Source organism: Carcharodon carcharias, chromosome 20 (genome assembly GCF_017639515.1).
Source record: "Carcharodon carcharias isolate sCarCar2 chromosome 20, sCarCar2.pri, whole genome shotgun sequence".
Taxonomy (NCBI): Eukaryota; Metazoa; Chordata; class Chondrichthyes; order Lamniformes; family Lamnidae; genus Carcharodon; species Carcharodon carcharias.
Window position 1 is genome coordinate 4,205,591 of NC_054486.1, and position 24,744 is coordinate 4,230,334.

At 43.7% G+C, this 24,744-nt stretch overlaps 1 protein-coding gene across 1 annotated transcript in view; it reads left to right on the forward strand.

The window, feature by feature from the left end:
• Positions 1 to 24,744, forward strand: part of prkd1 (protein kinase D1) — a 746,050-nt gene that overhangs the window by 709,345 nt on the left and 11,961 nt on the right. The window contains exons 9-16 of the mRNA XM_041215333.1: positions 772 to 849; positions 2,534 to 2,813; positions 11,694 to 11,746; positions 16,742 to 16,814; positions 19,727 to 19,833; positions 20,408 to 20,569; positions 22,085 to 22,183; positions 22,327 to 22,594. Of these exons, the coding sequence (XP_041071267.1) occupies positions 772 to 849; positions 2,534 to 2,813; positions 11,694 to 11,746; positions 16,742 to 16,814; positions 19,727 to 19,833; positions 20,408 to 20,569; positions 22,085 to 22,183; positions 22,327 to 22,594 (1,120 nt within the window). The remainder of the gene's footprint in view (positions 1 to 771; positions 850 to 2,533; positions 2,814 to 11,693; positions 11,747 to 16,741; positions 16,815 to 19,726; positions 19,834 to 20,407; positions 20,570 to 22,084; positions 22,184 to 22,326; positions 22,595 to 24,744) is intronic.

Below are 24,744 nucleotides of genomic sequence, written 5' to 3' on the forward strand. Positions count from 1 at the left end.
AGCACCTTCCAAACCCTACCATCTAGAAGGACAAGGGCAGCAGACAGATGGGAACACCACCACCTGGAAGTTCCCCTCCAAGGCACTCACCATCCTGATTTGGAAACATATCGCCGTTCCTTCACTGTCGCTGGGTCAAAATCCTGGGAGTCCCTCCCTAACAGCACTGTGGGTGTACCTACACCACATGGACTGCAGCGGTTCAAGAAGGCAGCTCACCACCACCTTCTCAAGGGCAATTAGGGATGGACAATAAATGCTGACCCAGCCAGCGAAGCCCACATCCCATGAATGAATAAAAAACAATAACCTTTGTGCTAAAGAAAGCTGAGAAATAGAATTTAAAATAGCAGGGGTGGGTTAGAAAGGGAAGGAGAGAAATCTTTAAGTACACTAAGAATGAAACCAACACTGGAGATTGGAGAGTGGAAGACAGGAAACTGGGGAGGGGAGAGGAAAGAAAGGTACAATCTGTTTTACTTTTTTATTATTATATGACTCTTCAGTATGGTGTTGTCCAATTTCCATCAGTTTCCCAGCATTATCCTGTCTCCCGAGATATACTATAATACGGATAAAACCTTTTAGGGCACTTAACATAAAAACCTCCGCACTACTGTATAAACAGCTCTGCCTGTGACACTGACATTTATTCAGCACAGAAGGCTTTTATTGCCTAATACTAGTACATAAATGATGCTACCATTTAAATGTGCTATTCACTGTTCTTTTAAGAATTTTCTAACATTGGAATGTGTTTTTGTCATGTAGCGAAAAAGACACTATTGGAGACTAGATAGTAAATGCATCACCCTCTTTCAGAATGATACAGGAAGCAAATATTACAAGGTAAAGCATTCCTTACTTGATTTTCTCAGTCAGACATTAACACTGAACAAATAATCCAAATGATGCAAACTAAATGTCAGTGAAAAGTTCCAGGTGAACTCTTACTTTAACCCTTCTATTTCAGACTGCTATCGAAAGCATTTTGGGTAGCTTTAAATGGATTTCACTTCAAAATAATTACAGATTACATTAAATGGAATCAACTTTTCTACACTGAATATTTCAATTAGTCAAGCAAAATGAATAGTTTTAAATTGTACTTTTACAATTCAAAGAATAAAATAAGACTTTGGTCATGAGCAATATGGGATGTTTAAGAAACTATATTTAGATAAATGCTAAAGATTGATATACACAAGTACTACAATTTTAACTGCCTAGCGTTTTAAACATCTTAAGCCACAATTCCTTCATGGTTTATATGGAAAAAGTAACAGTACTCAGAACATGATGGTGCCCCTGAAAAATTATTTTAAAAATCTAATCCAGGGTGAAGCTATAACAAGTTTGAAATACCAGTCTTTGTAAACAAAGATGCTCATCACAATTTACAATGATCCTGTAAATGTGACTATCAATCTCTCAGGACACCAATGCTGTGACTCATAATCTATGTCACTCTGACATGTGGAGGAATTATGTCATCATGGCACATTGCAGTCAATGATTGACAGCTGGCAGTGTAGACCTTGTGTTAACAGATGGTAAGCTTCAATTTGCCAGAGTTAAAGATGAACAACTTGCAACTTTTAAACAAACTTTGTTTTTGAAAATTGCAATTTTGAGTACCGCATTATTGTAATAAAAACTGTTGATGCACACAGCTTTAAATTTCGCTAAATTAAATGATCAGACATAACACAAAGGCTAATCTATCTTCTCACTGAATACATGCCACATACATAATGATTTGAGCCTGTTTGTAAACCTATAAAATGAGTGATGTTATGTGTATTATATCCTCTCGATGTGTGCCCATAAGTGAAACAACAGGGAGGGGCGAGCAATGCATTTCAGCCAGGGAGGTGGAAATTTGAGACAGGCTTTCACACGGAGGTCAGCCTCCAGGATGTTCCTTCTGAGAAAAATGCACAACAAGAAAAGAATTGTTTCAAAAATGTAAAAATCATTTTATGTTACAACCCTGTAACAAGCTGCGTCATGGGTGACCCCTGATGCCTGAGAGTGCATTGCACTAAATGTTGCGGTGCTGAGCCCACTGATAAAGGAGGCCTCTGGTTCGATTCCCTTGTGGACTGGGTTACTTGACTTGGCAAGTGGGCTGCAGCAACTGGCCTGCGTGTTCCTGGGCTCTGTAAAGGAACATGGGTCAGGATTCAGGCTCCAGCAATCAGGAAAGTACCAAAACAACTGGAGTAGAGAATACAGGCCTGAACTGCAATATCCCTCAGCCTGTTCAGATATGACAGGGTTTCCTATGCCCTATAGAACTGGATCCAAATATTAGTCCCTGCCTTCAGAGGAGGAATAGAGAAATGGAGAGAAAAAAATTAGGAGGCTGGAAAAATATATTTGTTACAAAAATATAACTCATTGAAATGTACTTGATCTTTATATGCATAACCGCTGATCTCAATATAACACCTTGTTTAATTTATCATATTGCTGACTATGAGGTGATATTTTTAAGCACAAAATAAAAACAAAATGCTTTTAATTGCAGGAAATTCCGCTTTCTGAAGTTTTATCTCTGGAACCTGGGAATAACTTTAACTTATTACCTGCTGGAGCCAATCCTCACTGTTTTGAAATTACCACCGCGAGTGTGGTGTATTTTGTTGGTGAAAACCCGACTAATCATTTGAGTTCACCCAAAAACAACAGTGTGTTGACAGGTGGCACTGGGCTGGACGTTGCTCAGGTGTGGGAGTTGGCCATTCAGCATGCCTTGATGCCAGTCATTCCAAAGGGTTCATCTTCAGGATCGGTGCGTGGTCTGCACAGTAAGTGAGATTTATAATATGAAATAATCCGTTTCAATATCTTTAAAGCCTTAAATTTAAAAAAAATCCCCTCACTGCAAGCAGTCAAATAATTTTCCCTTCTATATACCTAAACATGAAGTAAAAAGAGGAGTTTAATGATGAGACTGGGAAAGGTGGCAGACAGAGTGAGTGAATTACGCCGGAGCTGAAATTTCAAAATAACGATGGTGGGTTCAGACTGAACGACTAAGTCGTCAATGTGGTGGGGGCAGGGGGGATTCACGCCATGACGCAGGGGTGGGGGGAACCGGGGATCAGAGTGGGAAGAGGGGCAATCTCAATGGAGCTGGTGGTAGGCTTGGGGAGGGCGGAGTTGAGGATGGCATGTCTACTTCCACAATGACAGGGTCAGGGGTGATGGGGGGGTAGTGGGGGCGGTGGGGGTTTGGGGGGTGGGGGGGGGCGGTGGTTCAAGGGTTCCAGATGCACACTGATAGTGGGAGGGTCAAGGGTGATGGGAACAAAGTTGAAGGTGACGGGGGAGGGTGGAGAGTCACGGGTTGCAATTCGACGGTCACTTGCACAGCGTAACTGGCCTTGTCCAAAACTTACTTGCAGCTGCCAGGAGTGCAGATCCAAGCGGGAGGAGGCCAGTGGGGGGATGGGTGGAGTTTTGGGTGTGGACAATGAGAAGAGTAGAAAATCTCACTGCTCAGCAGCTGTACAGATGAAACCCATGGATGTACAGTTTCTCACTCCCCTGACTGTGGTCTTCACACAATTCACTTGCTGGAATACCTATGGGTCTCATACACCCAATATTCCTACAGCCGCAGGAGCACAACGAGAGGATCTGATAAAGGAGACCTCTCATTGGTCAACAATAGAAGCTGCAAGGCCAGCAGCAGGCACAGGGGTAGGGTGGTCAGATATCTAAGCAAATGATCACTGGCGCAGCAGCACGTCTTCAGAACATGGACAAGATGCCCCCAGACTTCGAAAAGACAACGCCAGAGACACTTTAGATTGTCCCAGGAAGTGGCCACTGAAGTTTGCCAGATTGTGCAGCAAGACCTGCCACCACATGGATTTCATGGCTACCCCATGCCTGTGGCCCTCAAATCGGCTGTGACACTCGGCGTTTTCACCACCAGCTGCTTCCAGGGCTCCACTGGTGACATGTGGCATTTCACAGGCGACCACACACAAGTGCATCAAAGTGACCAATGCCCTCTTTTGCATCAGGCCAATGCGTTCATCTGGTTCACCACAGTTGATGACAGCCTGGCATCCAGGGCTATGGGCTTCTCCGCCATCGCTCGTTGCCCTAGAGGGCAAGAGGTAAGTTACTGTACTCATGTCTCCATTGGATCTGCCTGGGACCAGCCAGTGGAATATGTGAACTGTGTAGGACTCCACATTCCAACTGCTCTGTGACCACAGGCGTTTCCCAGGGGAGCTCTCAGAACTCATATAGCTTGTGGAACTCACAGATTCCTGAGATTTTTGAGGCCCAGCCCAGGTTGAGAATGGGATCCTGGGTGACGAGGGCATTCCACCCAGACCTGGTTCAGGGTACCAATGGGACATCCAGACAGTGCAGCGAAAGAGTGCTCCAATGCAGCCCACACCTCCACCAGAGCCATCATTAAACAGACCATTAGCATGTCAAAAATTCACTTCCACTGCTTTGACAGGTGTGGAGGGACCCTGCAGTGCGTACCACACAGGATTTGATGGATAGTTGTAGTATGCAACACGGTGAACCCTCCTCAGATGAAGAACAGTGGAATGAGCCCCAGGAAGAGGGCATGAATGTGTATGAACCCCACCCCCCCACTCAGCTGCTGGGGCCTGACTGTGCTGTGCTGACCAGGTTGTGGTCCTGATACTAAATGCAACCCCCTCTGTGACAGTGTGAGTGTTTCGACACTTGTGCAAATGAGCTTGAGCTTGGTGATGGTGCATCCACCGGCTCACTGGTGTCATCTTGTGGAAGGATCGAGTCCTTGGTCTCCTCGAGTGGCTGAGGCTTGCGGCCTGGAGTATGGAGACCCGTGGGCAACAATAAGCAACACGTTACGGTTCCTCAGAATCTGTGAGCACATCCCAATTCCTTACGTGGTCCTGAACGCCCATTGTTAACAGCAGCAGGTTGGGTACATTCTCACTCTCACTCTGCCCCTTTGTCACTCTGTAGTTTGGTTACCCCATTCTCCTGGAATCCGGACGGCTTCTTCCTCAGTGGGTCTGAAGACTTGAAATCGGGCAGCTGCCCACCCCCTACCCACCCACCCCCCTCCCCACCAACACACTCCCCCACCCCCACCTGTCTTTGTAGATTTTCCTTCAGGTTTGTCCCGCGGGAGAAAGTGGAGATTTAGTGACTTGACAACCGACTCCCTTGTCTGCGCCCATCCCCACACACATACTGGCCTGTCGATGTGTTTGGTTCCGTCCAGTCACTCGCTCAATCCAAACTGTAACACACTTTGGCCTCAAGTGACAAGCAATCCTGAGGCTGATCATACATTCGCCCACCTCGCCGAGCTGCACTCTCACACAAACACGGAGCCTGAATCCCACATGAGAGACAATCCCATGCCAACGTGACACTTACCCAGGTGGATTGAAGGAGTTCATTGATCCTTTTCCTGCACTGGGCCCAGGATCTTGGGTGGACCCTATGGCTGCTAGTGCTAGCCTCCTCTGCGCTCTCCATCCAAGGCCAGCTTAGTCAGGTGGGAGGGCTTCCTGTTGCCTTTGGTCAGGAGGGGCACCTCCCACCATTCCCTGATTGCCAAGAGGAGAATCTGAAATGAGACATTGCTGAACCGAGTGTAAGGTAATGAACGTTAATATGGCTCTGACGTCACCAAAGTGATGTGGAAGGGGTTTGGATGTGATGCTGGGTGTGGGGAAGGGCCGGGGTGGGTGTGCGGCAGGACAATAAAGATTCATAACAGTGGGGGAGGGGGGGAAGTGACGGGGGGGGTGGGGGGTGGGGGAGAAGTTTGAGGGGGATGAAGGGGCGCACAGGACAAATGGCTCAGACTGCCGATGAAAAGGAGGTGGAGAAGAGACTTGGGGCTTTGATGCAGAGCTTCCATGTTTGTCCAACGGTTTTTCTATAACCCGCACGGACCTGTTGAGCTGTCACCTGATGGCGAGATCCTCCAATGGAATCATGTGATTATGTGTGTTTCACGTGCCTGCTGTTGGTGTTTTAAATTCTCAGATGAGTCACATGGGCACTGGCTCCCAATACGAAAGCAGAAGTGGCACCCAGGTCTGGTTCCACCATTGGGAAGTGGATTAAATTCCACCCAGCAATTTTAAAATGTAGCTCTGTTTTTATTGGAGATCATTCTAAGATTTGTCATGCATTACCATTCCCAAAGTTGTGCCAAACGGCTTTCACCTGCCTTGACAAATATTTCAGCATAATACTGGGACAAAAAGTACTGAGTAGAAATCTTCTTTCAATGATGTGGGACCTTCACAGATTTTGATTAGAAATCTGGTGAAATCTTTTATGTAAGGCTGCATTGAGGCTATACCTTCAGCATCTGTGCGAAAATTTCACTTCAATACACTGCAGTTAACAGTGAAAATCTAGCCTGTATCAGGATCAGACCTGACAGCACCTCCCCATGAGTTTATATCTTATGATGGACATTCCTCTACCTCAGAGTCAGTTTGGGCTTTGACATCTGTTCTGCACACTACATCTGAGTCGATATCTGAAACTGCTTCACACCAATGCTAAAGTTGTAGTGTAAATGCACTCTGAAAGGCTGTGATTGTCAACCCATCATTTGCCCCTATTTTTAAAATAAAAAAAGAAACGCTTTCATTTATATATAACCACTTTCATATCCTGAGAATGGTACTTCACAGCCATTTAAGTATTTTTGAAGTATGGTCACTGTCATAATGTGGCAGCCAATTTGTATTGAATAGCAATGAGATAAATAGGTTTTAGTGTTGAAAGTTGAGGGATAAATTTTAAGCAGAATACAGAAAATCTCCATACTCTTCTCTGAATAGAGCCATGTGACCCTATAAGCGCAACTGAGAAGGCAGATGGCATCTTGGTTTAGTGTCTCATCCAACACAATTGCCTCCAAGAGTACTCCCTCAGTATTCCCTCAGCACTGTACTCGCTCAGTATTCCCTCAGCGCTGAACTCCCTCAGTATTCCCTCAGCACTGTACTCCCTCAGTATTCCCTCAGCACTGTACTCCCTCAGTATTCCCTCAGCGCTGTACTCCCTCAGTATTCCCTCAGCGCCGTACTCCCTCAGTATTCCCTCAGCACTGTACTCCCTCAGTATTCCCTCAGCGCTGAACTCCCTCAGTATTCCCTCAGCACTGTACTCCCTCAGTATTCCCTCAGCACTGTACTCCCTCAGTATTCCCTCAGCGCTGTACTCCCTCAGTATTCCCTCAGCACTGTACTCCCTCAGTATTCCCTCAGTGCTGTACTCCCTCAGTATTCCCTCAGCGCTGTACTCCCTCAGTATTCCCTCAGCGCTGTACTCCCTCAGTATTCCCTCAGCACTGTACTCCCTCAGTATTCCCTCAGCGCTGTACTCCCTCAGTATTCCCTCAGCGCTGTACTCCCTCAGTATTCCCTCAGCACTGTACTCCCTCAGTATTCCCTCAGCACTGTACTCCCTCAGTATTCCCTCAGCGCTGTACTCCCTCAATATTCCCTCAGCGCTGTATTCCCTCAATATTCCCTCAGCGCTGTACTCCCTCAATATTCCCTCAGCGCTGTACTCCCTCAATATTCCCTCAGCGCTGTACTCCCTCAGTATTCCCTCAGCACTGTACTCCCTCAGTATTCCCTCAGCAGTGTACTCCCTCAGTATTCCCTCAGCACTGTACTCCCTCAGTATACCCTCAGCACTGTACTCCCTCAGTATTCCCTCAGCACTTTACTCCCTCGGTATTCCCTCAGTGCTGTACTCCCTCAATATTCCTTCAGCACTGTACTCCCTCAGTATTCCCTCAGCACTGTACTCCCTCAGTATTCCCTCAGCGCTTTACTCCCTCAGTATTCCCTCAGCGCTGTACTCCCTCAGTATTCCCTCAGCACTGTACTCCCTCAGTATTCCCTCAGCACTGTACTCCCTCAGTATTCCCTCAGCGCTGTACTCCCTCAGTATTCCCTCAGCGCTGTACTCCCTCAGTATTCCCTCAGCACTGTACTCCCTCAATATTCCCTCAGCGCTGTACTCCCTCAGTTTTCCCTCAGCACTGTACACCCTTAGTTTTCCCTCAGCGCTGTCCTCCCTCAGTATTCCCTCAGCACTGTACTCCCTCAGTATTCCCTCAGCACTGTACTCCCTCAGTATTCCCTCAGCGCTGTACTCCCTCAGTATTCCCTCAGCACTGTACTCCCTCAGTATTCCCTCAGCACTGTACTCCCTCAGTATTCCCTCAGCACTGTACTCCCTCAGTATTCCCTCAGCGCTGTACTCCCTCAATATTCCCTCAGCGCTGTACTCCCTCAGTATTCCCTCAGCACTGTACTCCCTCGGTATTCCCTCAGCGCTGTACTCCCTCAATATTCCCTCAGCACTGTACTCCCTCAGTATTCCCTCAGCACTGTACTCCCTCAGTATTCCCTCAGCACTGTACTCCCTCGGTATTCCCTCAGCGCTGTACTCCCTCAATATTCCCTCAGCACTGTACTCCCTCAATATTCCCTCAGCACTGTACTCCCTCAGTATTCCCTCAGCACTGTACTCCCTCGGTATTCCCTCAGCGCTGTACTCCCTCAATATTCCTTCAACACTGTACTCCCTCAGTATTCCCTCAGCACTGTACTCCCTCAGTATTCCCTCAGCGCTGTACTCCCTCAGTATTCCCTCAGCACTGTACTCCCTCAGTATTCCCTCAGCGCTGTACTCCCTCAATATTCCTTCAGCGCTGTACTCCCTCAGTATTCCCTCAGCGCTGTACTCCCTCAATAATCCCTCAGCGCTGTACTCCCTCAGTATTCCCTCAGCACTGTACTCCCTCGGTATTCCCTCAGCGCTGTACTCCCTCAATATTCCCTCAGCGCTGTACTCCCTCAGTATTCCCTCAGCACTGTACTCCCTCAGTATTCCCTCAGCACTGTACTCCCTCGGTATTCCCTCAGCGCTGTACTCCCTCAATATTCCCTCAGCACTGTACTCCCTCAGTATTCCCTCAGCACTGTACTCCCTCGGTATTCCCTCAGCGCTGTACTCCCTCAATATTCCTTCAGCACTGTACTCCCTCAGTATTCCCTCAGCACTGTACTCCCTCAGTATTCCCTCAGCGCTGTACTCCCTCAGTATTCCCTCAGCACTGTACTCCCTCAGTATTCCCTCAGCGCTGTACTCCCTCAATATTCCTTCAGCGCTGTACTCCCTCAGTATTCCCTCAGCGCTGTACTCCCTCAATATTCCTTCAGCACTGTACTCCCTCAGTATTCCTTCAGCACTGTACTCCCTCAGTATTCCCTCAGCACTGTACTCCCTCAGTATTCCCTCAGCGCTGTACTCCCTCAATATTCCTTCAGCGCTGTACTCCCTCAGTATTCCCTCAGCGCTGTACTCCCTCAATATTCCTTCAGCACTGTACTCCCTCAGTATTCCCTCAGCACTGTACTCCCTCAGTATTCCCTCAGCGCTGTACTCCCTCAGTATTCCCTCAGCGCTGTACTAAGTGCCAAATAAATAATGGGCTCAAGCCTCTGAAGTGGGGCTTGACTCTCTGACTCAGAAACTAGAGCCGAACCACCCAGTCATGTCTAGTTGCACTCATACACTGAGTTTTTAAAAAAAAAATTCTCTGATCAACAGAAATATATCTCCTTTTCTTTTAGGCCAACTCTGCACTGACATAACTTAATCTGAATTCATTCTCATTGTGATTGTCACACTGGTAGAAATCAAATTAGATGGACCTCTTTTTCATCTAGCAGTTCCGATGTTACCATTCTCCCTTGCATATTATACTTAAACATTTTCATTGATCATTCTAGTGAAACTGCAGATTGGTTCTAGAATAGGCACAGAAGGCAAATATCATTTCAGTTAAGCACAAAACATTTACTGAATAAATCTTTGATTTGAACCCATTACTGAATATCCTGCTGGTCTTTTTTTTACATTCCAATGTTCCAATGTCAAAATATGTTTGAGATATGGAAAAGTAGCTACCTGAGGAGCTTATATATTATTACATGATATATTTGAATCTATTGGTCAGAGCTGCAGTGGATCACCTCAGCTGTTCTTTGAAGGAGTAACATGCCCTGTGGATAAAGGGGAGCCTGTAGACGTACTGTACCTGGATTTCCATAAGGTTTTTGATCAGATGTCACCATCAAAGGTTATTGCAGAAAATTAAAGCTCATGGTGTAGGGGATAATGTATGAGCACAGCTAGCAGATTGGCTGGCTAACAGGAAACAGAGAGTATGTATAAATGGGTCTTTTTCTCATTGGCAGGATGTGAGGAGTGGAGTCCCGCAGGGGTCTGTGCTGGGGCCTCAACTTTTTACAATTTACATCAATGACTTAGATGAGGGGAATGAAGGCATGGGAGCTAACTGTGCAGATGACACAAAGATAGGTAGGAAAGTATGTTGTGAAGAGAACCTAAGGAGACAGATATAGATAGGCTGAGTGAGTGGGAACAAATCTGGCAGATGGAGTATAATGTGGGAAAATGTGAAGTTGTTCACTTTGGCAGGAAGATAAAAAAGCAGAGTATTACTTAAATGGGGAACAACTGCAGAATTCTGAGGTACAGAGGGGATCTAGGTGTTCCCAGTGCATGAGTCACAAAAAGTTAGTATGCAGGTACAGCAAGTAATTGAGAAGGCTAATGGAATGATGTCCTTTATTACAAGAAAAATTGAACATAAAAGTAAGGATGTTATACTTAAGTTATACAGGGCATTCATGAGGCCACATCTCAAATACCTTGTGCAGTTTTGGTCTCCTTATTTAAGGAAGGGTGTAAATGCATTGGAGGCGGTTCAGAGGAGAATGATACGTGGAATGAATGGGTTGTCTTATAAGGAAGGGTTAGACAGACTTGGCTTGTTTCCACTGGAGTTTGGAAGAGTGAGGGGTGACTTGATTAAAGTATGTAAGATCCTGAACGACCTTGACAAGGTGGACGTGGAGAGGGTGTTTCCCCTTATGGGACAGTCCAGAGCTAGGGGGAACTGTTTTAAAATTAGGGGTGGCCCTTTTAGGACAGAGATGAGGAGATTTTTTCCCTCAGAGGGTTGTGTGACTTTGGGACTCTCGGCCTCAGAAGGAGGTGGAGGTGGGGTCAGTGAATATTTTTAAGGCAGAGGTAGATAGATTCTTGTTAGGCAAGGGAATCAAAGGTTATTGGGGGTAGATGGGAATGTGGAATTCGAAACACAAACAGATCAGCCGTGATCTCATTGAATGGCGGAGCAGGCTTGAGGGGCCGAATGGCCTTCTTCGGCGCATATTTCATATGTTCATAACTGTGAGCAAGAGGTCTTGGTTTTGAGGAGGTTCTAGCCCTGGTCAGACAAGCACAGCGTGAATGACTAGATACCCGAGAAGGTCCTATTGTACCAAGCACTACATGCTCGCCCAGCACACACACTGATTGTATGAAAGCCTTAACAAAAACCATGTTGTCTAACATGTTGGATGCCGATGACAGAAATGCGAAATAAAAATACTCAGCTAGTCAGGCAACATCTATGGAGAGAGACGCAAAGCCAACGTGAAACATTAGGTGTTTTCCTCTCTCCAGATACTCCCTGACCTGCCGGTTGTTTCCTGCTTTTCTGTTTTTATGAACTTAACATAATTGGCACATAAACATTTCAAACCATTTCACAGCGGTTTATTCTCTTTCACCAGGAGATGCGTCCATCAGCATTTCAGTGTCAAACTGCCAGATCCAGGAGAATGTGGTGAGTAGTGTTTGCAGAAGGGAAGGAATGTTATTGTTCACAAACTGGAATGAAAATCCATCACTGAAGATCAAAGATGCCATTCCATTGGCACGCTTCAGACAGTGTTATTTTCCCTCTGTGCTGTCCATTCCTCTTGCAGGACACAAAAATACATATGATTATCAATTAGGTCCATTTTAGGAGTAGCTGAAAATTAATCCTTCATAATCCACAACCCCTGCCCCATCGTGTCCACACTGATACACGGTAGTTCAGGTGTAAGTTGTTATGGTACAGCGATGGGAAATGCTGAGCCGCTCAAATCCCAAAGGGAAACTTGGAACAACTGCCACAACTGTTTTGCAATTCGTATATTTATTTTGAGATGCATGCCTTGAGTTCAGTAGTAATAAGTCCACCTAATCTTAGAGGGTATTTACAAAACTAAATTAAATATTTATTAATAAAAGAAATAATTCTAAGCACAACGTAGATCTATAAATTAGTACCATGCTAACTCCTAGCTCCCCTAATTAATCCAACTCCCAGTTACACCTCCATTAAGGCGACAGTAAAACACATCGAATTTAAAAGACCCAGGCAAAGTAACACGATACACAATAGTTGAATTCAAAGTGAGTTTTCTTAACTTTGGTTCTTGCAGATAGCAGTTTGAGCACAGAGGCTAAAGACTTTTCACACTTGTTAGATCTTAGAATGCCTTCCCTTACACACAGCCTTTTCTCCTTTATACACCCTTTGAATGCAAATTCCTATTGTTTCAGTATGTCTTTGGACTTTACTTTTCCAATAATAAAAATCTATCATAGTACCAATTTTACCAGTAATCTTTGGGAGAAATAAACACACTGTTTCTTAACTTCTCCTGGCCAGGTGTAACATTTCACCCCCTCTTTTGAATTCAGGCTAGGCTGGTTTATTTAAAAATGCAGATGTCCCTTTGCACCTCACATTCTAAAACTTCACCCATGTTTACCTATTTAATATTTCAAACCTAGCTTCTTTTCTTACATCAAAGCCTTCAGACCAGCTGTCTCTAATTCAATTAAGTCACATACACAGACACAGACACACTCACACACACAGACACCACACTTTCATGATACTTTACAATAGATTCCAAATAACAGTATAAAAATTATTATATCTTCCTGACAAAACGTTCATTTAACCTAGGAGCACACTTAAATACTAGTCACAGTTTCAACTTAAATCACTTCAGTCCAGATGGGTTACTTCATGGGTCCGTTGTGAATGGGGATAAAGAGGAGCTAAAAGTAAAAAGCAAATATATTCAACAAATTTCAAGCTGTTAACTATTATTTTTATGCAGACACACCAAAGGCCAGAATTTTATGCTGTACCAGGGGGCAGGACACCAAGTGGGAAATGTGTAAAATTGGGTGCCATAGCAGCAGCACTGTACCTGTCATTTACCCATCACTGGGGGCATCTTTCCCTTGGAAGGGGAGGCTGGTGCCAAGTGCCCTGCCCACCAGGTGACACCTTGTGGCCGAGCTGGAGGGTGCCTCCTGTTCAGGTCCCCTTTGCCAATCGGAACCCCCTGCAAAATATTGCCCTGCATTTTTCACCTCACCTCGGCTCGGTCGATCCTGGCCCCCTACCCACCTTGCCAGGGCCTGCTGGTGTGGCCCTGGAGTGATCCTGTCTGGGCTCCAAGCTGCTCGTCTTCAGGAAACGAATACAGTCCCAGCAGTGGCCCCTGTCCCCAGTGGTACTGCTGGGGCAAGGGAGCTGGGGCAAGGGAGCCTCCAGCCTTTTGCTTCAAACTAATGGAAAAAAAAATAGCAAATTTAAAATGGTTGTGGAGAAAATGTATCCTCGGCATTACCATCTCTGTTGAAAACATAATCACTCTAAGGAATGAATCACACTAAAGATAATTTTCTCTAACCATTTTATCAAAAATAATTTTAACTTGAAAAATGTTTTTTACATTATAGAATGTGATTAAGGCACCATGAGCGTATCTAGTAGCCAAATGTCAAATGCCTATTTATATTTGATGGGTGAGAATGATTTTAACAGTCATGAGTGACGCTGCCTTCAATGATTTGTGTAGATGAGTTTAACAGAGTAAACATCAATCACTGCTTCACATGCAGTTGTTACATTTTCAGTTGATACCACGAGGGTACAAAAATGCAACTAAACGACAACTCTTCAAAATATATTAACTTTGTTTGCTATCTTAGAACTAAGGAGGGAAGAGTGGTTTTATTTTTTTATTCTTTTATGGGATGTGGGTGTCGTTGGCAAGGCCAGCATTTGTTGCCCATCCCTAGTTGCTCTTGAACTGAGTAGCTTGCTAGGTCATTCCAGAGGGCAGTTAAGATTCAACCACATTACTGTGGGTCTGGAGTCACATGTAGGCCAGACCAGGTAAGGACGGCAAATTTCCTTCCCTAAAGGACATCATGAAAAATAAAACGGGGCTCCAACAATGATATCCATTCATAATTTACTGATGAAACATTATAACTTGTGATATAAAAAATGAAAGTTTTCTTATAAGGTCACCTCGCCCTTTAAAAAAAATCTTTGTTTACATATTTGGTCATTTCAACTTTTAACTTAACCTTTATAAAAGGTTTGTATATATTTCCATTGAAGCAATGCCTGCTCAAGTTAAAAAAAAACCTGGAATATCAGAATAAGTTTGGCACAGAGCATTCTGTCTGCACCAACTCTTCCAAAGAGCAATCTAATTAGTCCCACTCCCCCACTCTTTCCCCATATCCATTTTCTTTAATCTTTCAAGTATTTATCCAATTCCTTTTTCCACCAGCCTAGCAGACACTATACTCCAAATGCTAACTCCTTGCACAAGATGTTTTTCCCCATTTTGCTTCTGATTCCTTTGCGCATCACCTTGAATTTGTTTTCCCTGCTATTGACTCTTCATCCACTGGAAACTGTTTCTCTTTATTTATTCGTTCTAAGTCCTTCATGATTTCAAACATCTCTATTCCCTTAACATTCTCTCTGCTGTAAGGAAAATAACCCTGACTTCAGGCTATCCCTGTAACTGTAATCCCACATCCCTGGAACCATGATAGTAAACCTCTTCTGTATCCTCTTCAGAGTCTTCATGTCCATCCTAAAGTGTGGCGCATTGTTTTGGGCACAACATGCCAGCTGGGGCAGACCTAGGGTGGAATTTTAATCGTGACGTGCAGTTCCTGGCAGTATTACAGGGAGTGGATGCCTCTTCCGCTCCTTCACCTTTTGCTGCCTCCCATGCAATTACCATTAGAATTCATGGCCCAGCAGAGAGTGCGATGGAGACACATGAGAATCTGCAGCAGGGAAAGCTTTTTATTGGTGAAACCCACTGTCTGCTGACAATTTTAGCAGCTGCGGGCAACTATAAAAGAACCTCGTGGACAAACAGGGTGGCTCTGCATCAGGACCACCACTTTCCTGCCCAACTCCATTGCCATTAATATAAGACTTATTGAGAGCACAAAGGTGGTATGGGTGTTTTTCAAATTTAACTTTTACTTGTAAATATTTAATCTGACACCGGTTTCACTTTATCCATGTGTGCATCATTGTTTTTGGTTGAGACTAGCTTAATCAGAGAGCTAAATGTACAGGCACACCTCACACATTGATTTTTACAGCAGAGTTAGGGATATTTCTTTATTTATCCTATCTATTTATTGTAAAGGTCATTGTCTGAGATCGCTCCCAGTGGGGATAATTGAAATGTTGTAGGTGATCTCAAAGTCCTGTAAGGACTCTACCAGCCAACACCCTGAGATGGACACACATGTGGAAAGTACTGACCCTGCCCTAAAGGCCCCTCATTTACCTTGACTGACAGACCCCATCACCTTCACCAAACCACCCTCCCCACCACCCCCCCCAACCACACCCAGGACACCAGGCCCTTCCCACTTCACTCTACTCCACACCGCACCACCACACACTCCACCCACCACCATTGACTCGCCTTTGCCAGTCCCGAGCCTCCATACAAGCTGCCATTCTCCTCCTCCCTTCCTTATGCTGCAGAGTTCAACAAAGAAAACTGCTGACGTCAGACACAACCTCTAAAGCAACGTGAACAGGGGGTGCCCACAAGGTTCTCGTGTGCTGCTGACTTTATCATAAAGGCAGGACAATTACAGAAGATGTCAATGTGATAAGTATTCACGGTACCCGCCATGTACCCACCACAGGGCAGCATGAGACCCGACCTGCCACAAGCAGGTCGCTGAGTTAATCGCTGAGTGTGAATCCCCATCAGGAAAGTGAAATTTCAGCTCCACCTAATTAAGTCACCCACCCACCACATTTCCTGCTCTTACACATCCCATAAAATACCCCCCCTAGGTTTTTATATGGGTTTAGCAAAACATGTTGGCTTTTGTACCCAGTGCCTCTGTTTCTAAGCCCAGAATCCCGTGTGCTTTATTAACTGATTTGTTAACCTGCCCTGCACCTTCAAAGCTTTGTGTAGAAACATTGCCAGGTCTCTCGGTTCTTTAAATTTGCGCTGTTTAGCTTACATTTTGACAGAAAGAAAATACGTCATGCCACACATTCCTGCATCTGTCTGCCCATTCCACCAACCTGCCTATGTCCTCTTGAAGTCTATCACTATCCTCCTCGCTCTTTACTAAACTTCAAGTTTCATTTCATCGACAAATTTTGAAATTGTGCCCTGTACCCCCATTTCCAAATCACTAATGTGTATCAAAAACATTAATTGTGCTGGGTGATAAACCCTGGGGGACATCGCTGATGATGAAAGCTGGTGAAACATTTTTCCCTGAGTGCTGTAAAATATTATTCAGTTTTGGAAACGAGCGATTTTTGACATCGATATCCAAGAGTTTATATTTTGGAATTTCGGAATTAATGCAGAGTTTATAATTTAGATGTGAATCTCATTTTGTCGAAGAAGTCTTTTTTTCAGTAATGAGGCTTATGTAAGCTGTTGTAATAACTGTCTTCCAACAGGATATCAGCATGGTATATCAAATATTTCCAGATGAAGTACTGGGATCCGGGCAGTTTGGAATCGTCTATGGGGGTAAGGAAACTTACCAGAACATCCAGAAATTAACTTATTTTAGCAGCAGCATCATGATTATATATACGTGTAACTGAATTGTAGAATAACCACAACCTAAAGACACTCATTCAGCTGAAAGTTGCTATTTTATGTTGAGAAATTTCCCTGTTTATTAATAATTCTGTAAACTTTAATTTCTCCATTCATGGAACAAAATCCATTGTGAAGTAAACCAATCATTTTAGCTACATTTAGTGATCTGCAGGCGGTGATCTGTGAGCTGATTTGATTTCTCTCCAGCAAGCAGTATAAGAAAACCGATACCATTTTATAAATGATATTACACTGGCACTGTGAGCGACAAAATAAGGATTGTAAAGTGAATCCTTAACCTGAGCAATCACTTTGATGTGCCAATTCTTCTGTGAGGGTGAAGAAGAAACTGTGATTTTTTATTTATTCTTTCAGGGGATGTGGGTGTCGCTGGCTAGCCCAGCATTTGTTGCCCATCCCTAATTACCCTTGAACTGAGTGGCTTGCTGGGCCTTCCAGAGGGCAGTTAAGAATCAACCACATTGCTGTCGGTCTGGAGTCACACGTGGGCCAGACCAGGTAAGGACAGCAGATTTCCTTCCCTAAAGAGCATTAGTGAACCCGATGGGTTTTCACAACAATCGATGATAGCTTTATGGTCACCATTAAACACAAGCTTTCAATTCTGGATTTTTATTAATTTAATTTAAATTCCACCAGCTGCCATGGTGGGATTTGATTCCTTGCCCCACGAGCATTTGCCAGAGCCTCTGGATCACTAGACTAGTGACATTACCACAATGGCACCTTCTCCCCTTAGAAAGTCTGTTGCTAATGGCAAAGCTCGATAGTAAAAGAGATTGAGGTAGACAAAGAATGATCTTTTTCAAGAGCCTCACAAACTGGATGAATGTACCATCAACAAAGATGATCCACGCCTCTAGAGCAAGATTAGCACAGAGGTCTGTGGTCACCAATGCCCACTTAGGGCATGGTACCTGAAAATGGAGAGAGTGTGAGGAGCTTGACAGCTGGATCAAGCGATGTAAGAGATATAGGAGCAAAGATTTTGCAGCTGGTCTATACCATGCAAGTTAATAATTCCTCCATCATATGGTAGTGCAGTGCTTTGCACAGATTGCAGATATTGGCTGAAAATTTATACCAAGTGTTATCTATATTTAAGCTTAATTTCTTATTTAAATACTATAAGCATTTAAACAAAGCATCAAATAAAACAAATTAACTCATGTGAGTTCCTTTTGCTGTACTAAATCTGTTATTATCATTGCCAAATAATTGATAATTCTTGTGGATTTTACTTTTTCCTACATTGATATCCAGAGTATTTGGATAATAACCCCAACTATCAAAACCTAGAATTTAAGTAGGTGAAATCACAAAAGCAGGAAAATCAAGCGTATTTATATTCTATTTCAAATCATGAATTGCACTTTATTGAGAAGGTGCAAGTATATGTTACGCTGACTGGATCAGCTATTATCCTGAATATTAAAGTCACAGTGAATGGCTACACAAACAAAACATGCTACAATGGGCAAGTAGTCACTTACTGAAGAGTAGCAACAAACCAGGCAATCACCAAGAAATCTACTCTTCCTCTCGCGATTCATTTTTACAATCTATTTTATGTTATACTAAAGGACAATTACCATCAGTGAGGTTTTTTCACCGCAGTCAATGAGCTGTCTTTCTAAACTCCAGGAGTTTTACTTTTAACAATGTCTAGTCAGAGAAATTGTCCCTTAGGCCCTTCATTAGGTGAGTCAGTGACACAAAGTCTGGCGTAAACTTATATTGATATCCAACCAGCTGAGGAATCCTTTTGCACCACATGCACCCAGTTTCATTTTGTGCCAGCGTATTTGTTCTCTTCAGCTATTTATTATGGCTGATTCTTTATAAAGTCTCTACTGAGAGAGAGGCAACAACAATCATTTTATTTTAGCTAGGCTGTGAAAAAAAATAGCAAATTTCAACAGTCAAAAGAAGTAATAATCAGCCCACTGAGGTAGTAAGTACTCCTGCTAAAATAGTCCATATGGAAACTGGTTGAGGATAAGAATAAAAGTAAAACATTGCAGCCGCTGGAAAGGTTCACTGTGTACTCACTGTAGTTGAGATCCACCCTCAGGAAGTCATGAGGATTATTTCTGGGATGTTGAGAACAAAACAGCTCAAGGGGCTTCCTGTGCTAGCACACGCTGAACTCCCTGATGACCATAGGGAAATCATGCCTCATGAAAGCACATCACCAGCTGACAGCAGTCCCATTGACAGGATCTCAAAAAAAACCTCACACACTCGTCTGAAATTCCATAGTCCCCACTGGAACACACTCCACATCCTACAATCTGATGACAGCCCCATGTCTCGATGGCACACCTCTCGGTTGTCTGCAAACATCACCAACCTCAATCTGCTAACTGACCCCAGCTGGTTTCAACCTCCCACAGAAACTCTGTGGAAACCCTTAACCACTTGAGGATGGTCCAGGAGAGATGTGGCTCCACGAGTGGAGCATGAGGATGAGCTCAAGTTGTGACTGTGGTCATCCAAGTCAGAGCGTCACCCACATCCTGAATTTCTGCCCTGGCGGCATTTCAACCATTCACACGGCATCAGCTGAAGCCATTGAATGGATTGTTAACCTTGACTTCAAACTTCTCCAGCCATCCGAATAAAACACAAATCTCACTGCCAGCATTCCGACATTGACAGTGACTGCTTGGCCAAGACTCCCATTGATAATCAAACAATAACTAAGAGAGCTGGAGAAGGCAGGAAATGCAATCGAATAATCCAAGTATCACAAGAGAAAATGTTCCAGTGTTACAATCCACAATTAAAGTTGAATCTTTTTTGCTTGTTTGTAGGTAAACATCGCAAGACAGGGAGAGATGTCGCAATCAAAGTAATTGATAAGCTAAGATTCCCAACAAAGCAGGAAAGTCAGCTTCGGAATGAAGTTGCCATTTTACAGGTAAATGGGGGAGAAATCCTGAACATTGACAGCAAACATTCAGAGACCTCAGAATTAGCATTGTGTGTGGGTGGGGTGGGAATGGGGAGGAGTACTGCCATAGTGGGTTAACACAGGATCCTTTGAGCATTGAGAGCCAGGATAAAATCCAGTCCTGGGGTGTTGAGAACGCTCTGACAATTGGTTGTCAGAATCCTATGTAAAGTAATTTTGGATATTCCTGGCCCATTTTCCATAGGAATAGAATGGTTAAGGGTTGTTGGGAGAGGGTAGAAGCATTAGTCTGTCCGACTGCAGTTGTTTGTCACCACTGAAGCTGATGGTTTCATTCTCTAGGGCTGAAATCATCATGAACATAAAAGAATATCAAAAATATAAACCTTGTAAATATAAACTTTTAATGATTTACTTTTTAATTTCAGTGTCCACAATCTAATCTATATCTTGCCATAAGATTTTGCTTGTCCACAAAATACTCAAATAATTTATTTTAAAGATACTGTACTGTTCCATTTTAAACTTGTATTGTCAATGGGAAAGGACACCTTTTTATAGATACCATTTCTTCACCTAGAATCTGCATCATCCTGGTGTAGTGAATTTGGAATGCATGTTTGAGACTCCAGAAAGAGTGTTTGTTGTCATGGAAAAGCTCCATGGAGACATGTTGGAAGTGATCCTGTCAAGCGAGAAAGGACAGCTGCCAGAACGCATAACAAAGTTTCTTATTACGCAGGTACGTGACAGTTACAAGGGCAAGCAGATTAATAATACCATCTTCAAAACTGACATGTAAATAGCATCATTAATAATACTACTGGTGCACTTTTGCTGAATTCTTTTTAAACAGTTGATAAAACTAGTAACCAGCCTGCAGCTAAAGTGAAGCATCTTTGCTATAAAAATATCTCTAAGTGACTTGAACTTGAAAGGATATCTAATATTAAAAAGCTAATATATGGGACTTAATTTGCAATGTGTTTTGAACTCTTAGCTAGTCTTCTTTAAATTAGAATTAGAGAGAAGCTCAGTCACTTCTGAATTCATATTATAGGTCTGGTCCTCACCCACGATTACTCTGCTGAAATCAATTTGGACCTTGGACAGCACCTGCGCTCACCATTGATACTACTTTTCAGCATACTCTACACATATTCATCAAGTCATTTCTGGTTGTCTCATTTGAGTTTCCTTCCAGCTAGTCATGACATATCCTTTCCATTGCTGACTTTCACCCTTGGCCTAAGCCATATCACAGATGTGAAGGTCTCTCTTTTCTTTCCATCAGTCAAAACTCACACCTATTATCAAAGGATGTGAATTCTTCTTTGCTGGCATCTTGACTCTGTTTGTCATCCATCTCATGTTGTAACAGTGGAATTAACCCTTAAACTGCTGCCAGATCCAAAAATACTCTTGGCTCCTTGATGAAAATAATTTCCTATTTTTTAAACTTATTGACTATGAAGTAACGATTAGAGCAATTAAGACATGGTAGGTGGGTAAATAGTGGAAATGTAGGTGCACTGATTCCAGATGGGATTTAGGAATGCCTTGCTCACATTCCAGATGGAAAATCACCCAAGAAGATTAAGGATACAGAGTTAGAGAGAGGGTAACAAACTAGATTAAAAATTGTTCTTAAATTCAAAATTTACATTAAGGCAGCTTAGGAGTTGGGCCAGTTTTTTCAAAGTGGTTGGTGTTCCTCAGGGTACTTTTTGGGGCCACTTCTGTTCTCTGTGTATATCGATGGTTTGGATATGGGTCTAGAGAGAGTGGTGTTAATATTTGCACATGATACTAAAATAGCTGCAGGGGATTATTCTTAATCAGTTGATTGAAAACCAGATTTAAAGGTCGATTTACTGAAATCTCAAAATATGAAGACTAACTTTATTGCATCACATATCTATCAGATATGCAACTGAGTGAATTTTGACAATTCCTTGCAAAAAGAAAATGGAAACTGCTTGCTGACACCAGAGCAGCCAGGTACCTGTACCTTACTTAGAGATGTAACATTCAAAATGCTCTACACTTCATAGAATTGTGTTGCACTTTTTTTCATTACATTAGCTCAGGTTTCTATGTTCTACATAGTCTATTCTTCCTTTATTTAATGTCCATAGAGAAATTCTGAGATTAAAGTGAAGTCTGATTCTGCCTATTCCAAAACTATACATTGATAAACAGGAGATATTATTTCCTGGAGAGTGCTCTTATTAATGTTAACCTTTTTTTGAAACAGATACTTGTTGCTTTGCGACATCTTCATTTTAAGAACATAGTTCACTGTGACTTGAAACCCGAGAATGTGCTGCTAGCATCGGCAGACCCCTTGCCACAGGTTAGAGTGAATATGTTATCTTAGTGTCTGAACACAGATCCTGTAGGTTCTCTATCGTTACATTTCTGTACAATGCTTTTTTTGCAGATTGTTGCACCTAATCATTTTAATTCTCATCACACCTGGTGCTTTTCTAAATATAGGTCAAGCTTTGTGACTTTGGATTTGCACGTATAATTGGGGAGAAGTCTTTCAGGCGTTCTGTGGTGGGAACGCCAGCATATTTGGCTCCAGAAGTGCTTCGGAACAAAGGTTATAACCGATCGTTAGATATGTGGTCTGTAGGCGTTATCGTCTATGTCAGTCTTAGTGGCACCTTTCCATTTAATGAGGATGAAGACATTCATGATCAAATCCAGAATGCTGCTTTCATGTATCCACCTAATCCCTGGAAGGAGATCTCCCTTGAAGGTAAATATATTAAACAGACTCATTAAAACACAGAACTGGGGTGTAAGAAGCAAGATAAAAATATTTCAATATTTCTCATTTCATTTCAAAGTTCAAAGGGAGATTCAGCCTCTTTCTCTGAAGGACAACATTGCTGTTATGATATTCCTCACCCTTAATCCCTTTGCAGAGTAATAATTAGACCAAAGAATAATCACCTCCTTAATATCTTGCTAGGTATGAACGCAATATTCAACCAAGCACACATCCTGAATATTTACTCATCTGTAACATGGTTTGATGTAACATTGTGATATCTTCACATCTTCATGGAAGTGAACATTGGAATTCTGTTGCTCATTAATCTCCATTCAGTAATATTTTGGCTCATCTACTTTGTGTTCAAGGATTTTCCTAAAGCAAGCATAAATAGTGGCCCGGAATTTCACTCCCGAGTCAGGTGGCAAGAACCCACAGCAATCGCCTTGGGAGAAACTCACTCGAATGGCGGGATCTTCGATCTGGGGTGTGGGATGAAGTCAGGCCTGCTGTGCATGGATGTAGATTGGAGGCAGCAACAGGGCCTGCTGTGTAGCACGGGTGGCTCTTTCAAAGGCCCGGCTCGATTGTTTCAGGCTTTGTCCTAGTAGTTTTGTGAAATATGAGGCCCTATGGCCCTCACTGCTTATACCGCCTCACCTTCCACTTGGTCCATGTAACACATCTGTGCCACCTTAAGTCCCCCCACCATCCCTAATGGCTCCTCATACCCTCCATGCCAAATTACGCCAATTTGCCCAACACCACCAAGGGTGGCAAGGGTGCAGAATGTACTCTGGTGGACGACCTCAATGTCCATCACCAAAAGTGTTTCGGTAGCACCACTACTGACAGAGTGGCCGAATCCTAAATGACATCGCTGCTAGACTGGGTCTGCGGCAGGTGGTGAGGGAACCAACAAGTTAACCTCATCCTCACCAACCTGGCTGCCGCAGATGAATCTGTTCACGACAGTGTCAGTAGGAATGACCACTGCACGGACCTTGTGGAGACGAAGTCCCATCTTCACATTGAGGATACCCTCCATCATGTTGTGTGGCACTACCACCGTGCTAAATGGGATAGATTTCGAACAAATCTAGCAACTCAAGACTGGGCATCCATGAGGTGTTGTGGACCAACAGCAGCAGCAGAATTGTCCTCGAACACAATCTGTAACCTCATGGCCCAGCATATCCCCCACTCTACCATTACCATCAAGCTAGGGGACAAAGCCAGAAGCAGCACCACATAAACCTAAAATGAGATGTGAAGCTACAGCACAGGACTACTTACATATCTGGGTACTTGTGCTCCAGAACTTGCTGCGCTCCTAGCCAAGCTGTTCCAGTACAGCTAGAACTCAGGCAACTATCCGACAATGTGGAAAATTGCCCAGGTATGTCCTGCACACAAAAAACAGGATAAGCCCAATCTGACCAATTACTGCCCCAATCGTCTACTCTCCATCATCAGTAAAGTAATGGAAGGGGTCATCAACAGTGCTATCAAGCAGCACTTGTTGAGCAATAACCTGCTTACTGTACCCAGTTTGGGTTCTGCCAGGGCCACTCAGCTCCTGACCTCATTACAGCCTTGGTTCAAACATGGACAAAAGAGCTGAACTCCAGAGTTGAGGTGAGAGTGACTGCCCTTGACATCAAGGCAGCATTTGACCGAGTGTGGCATCAAGGAGCCCTAGCAAAACTGAGTCAGTGGGAATCAGGGGGAAAACTCTCTGCTGGTTGGAGTCATACCTAGCACAAAGGAAGATGCTTGTGGTTGTTGGGGGTCAGTCATCTCAGTTCCAGGACATCACTGTAGGAGTTCCGCAGGGTAGTGCCCTGGGCCCAATCATCTTCAGCTGCTTCATCAATGACCTTCCTTCTAACATAAGGTGGGGATGTTCACTGAGGATTGCACAATGTTCAGCACCATTTGTGACTCCTCAGATACTGAAGCAGTCCATATCCAAATGCAGCAAGACCTGGACAATATCCAGGCTTGGGTTGACAAGTGGCAAGTAACATTCACGCCACACAAGTGTCAGGCAATGACCACCTCCAACAAGAGCGAATCTAGGCTTTGCCCCTTGACATTCAATGGCATTACTGTCGTTGAATCCCCCGCTA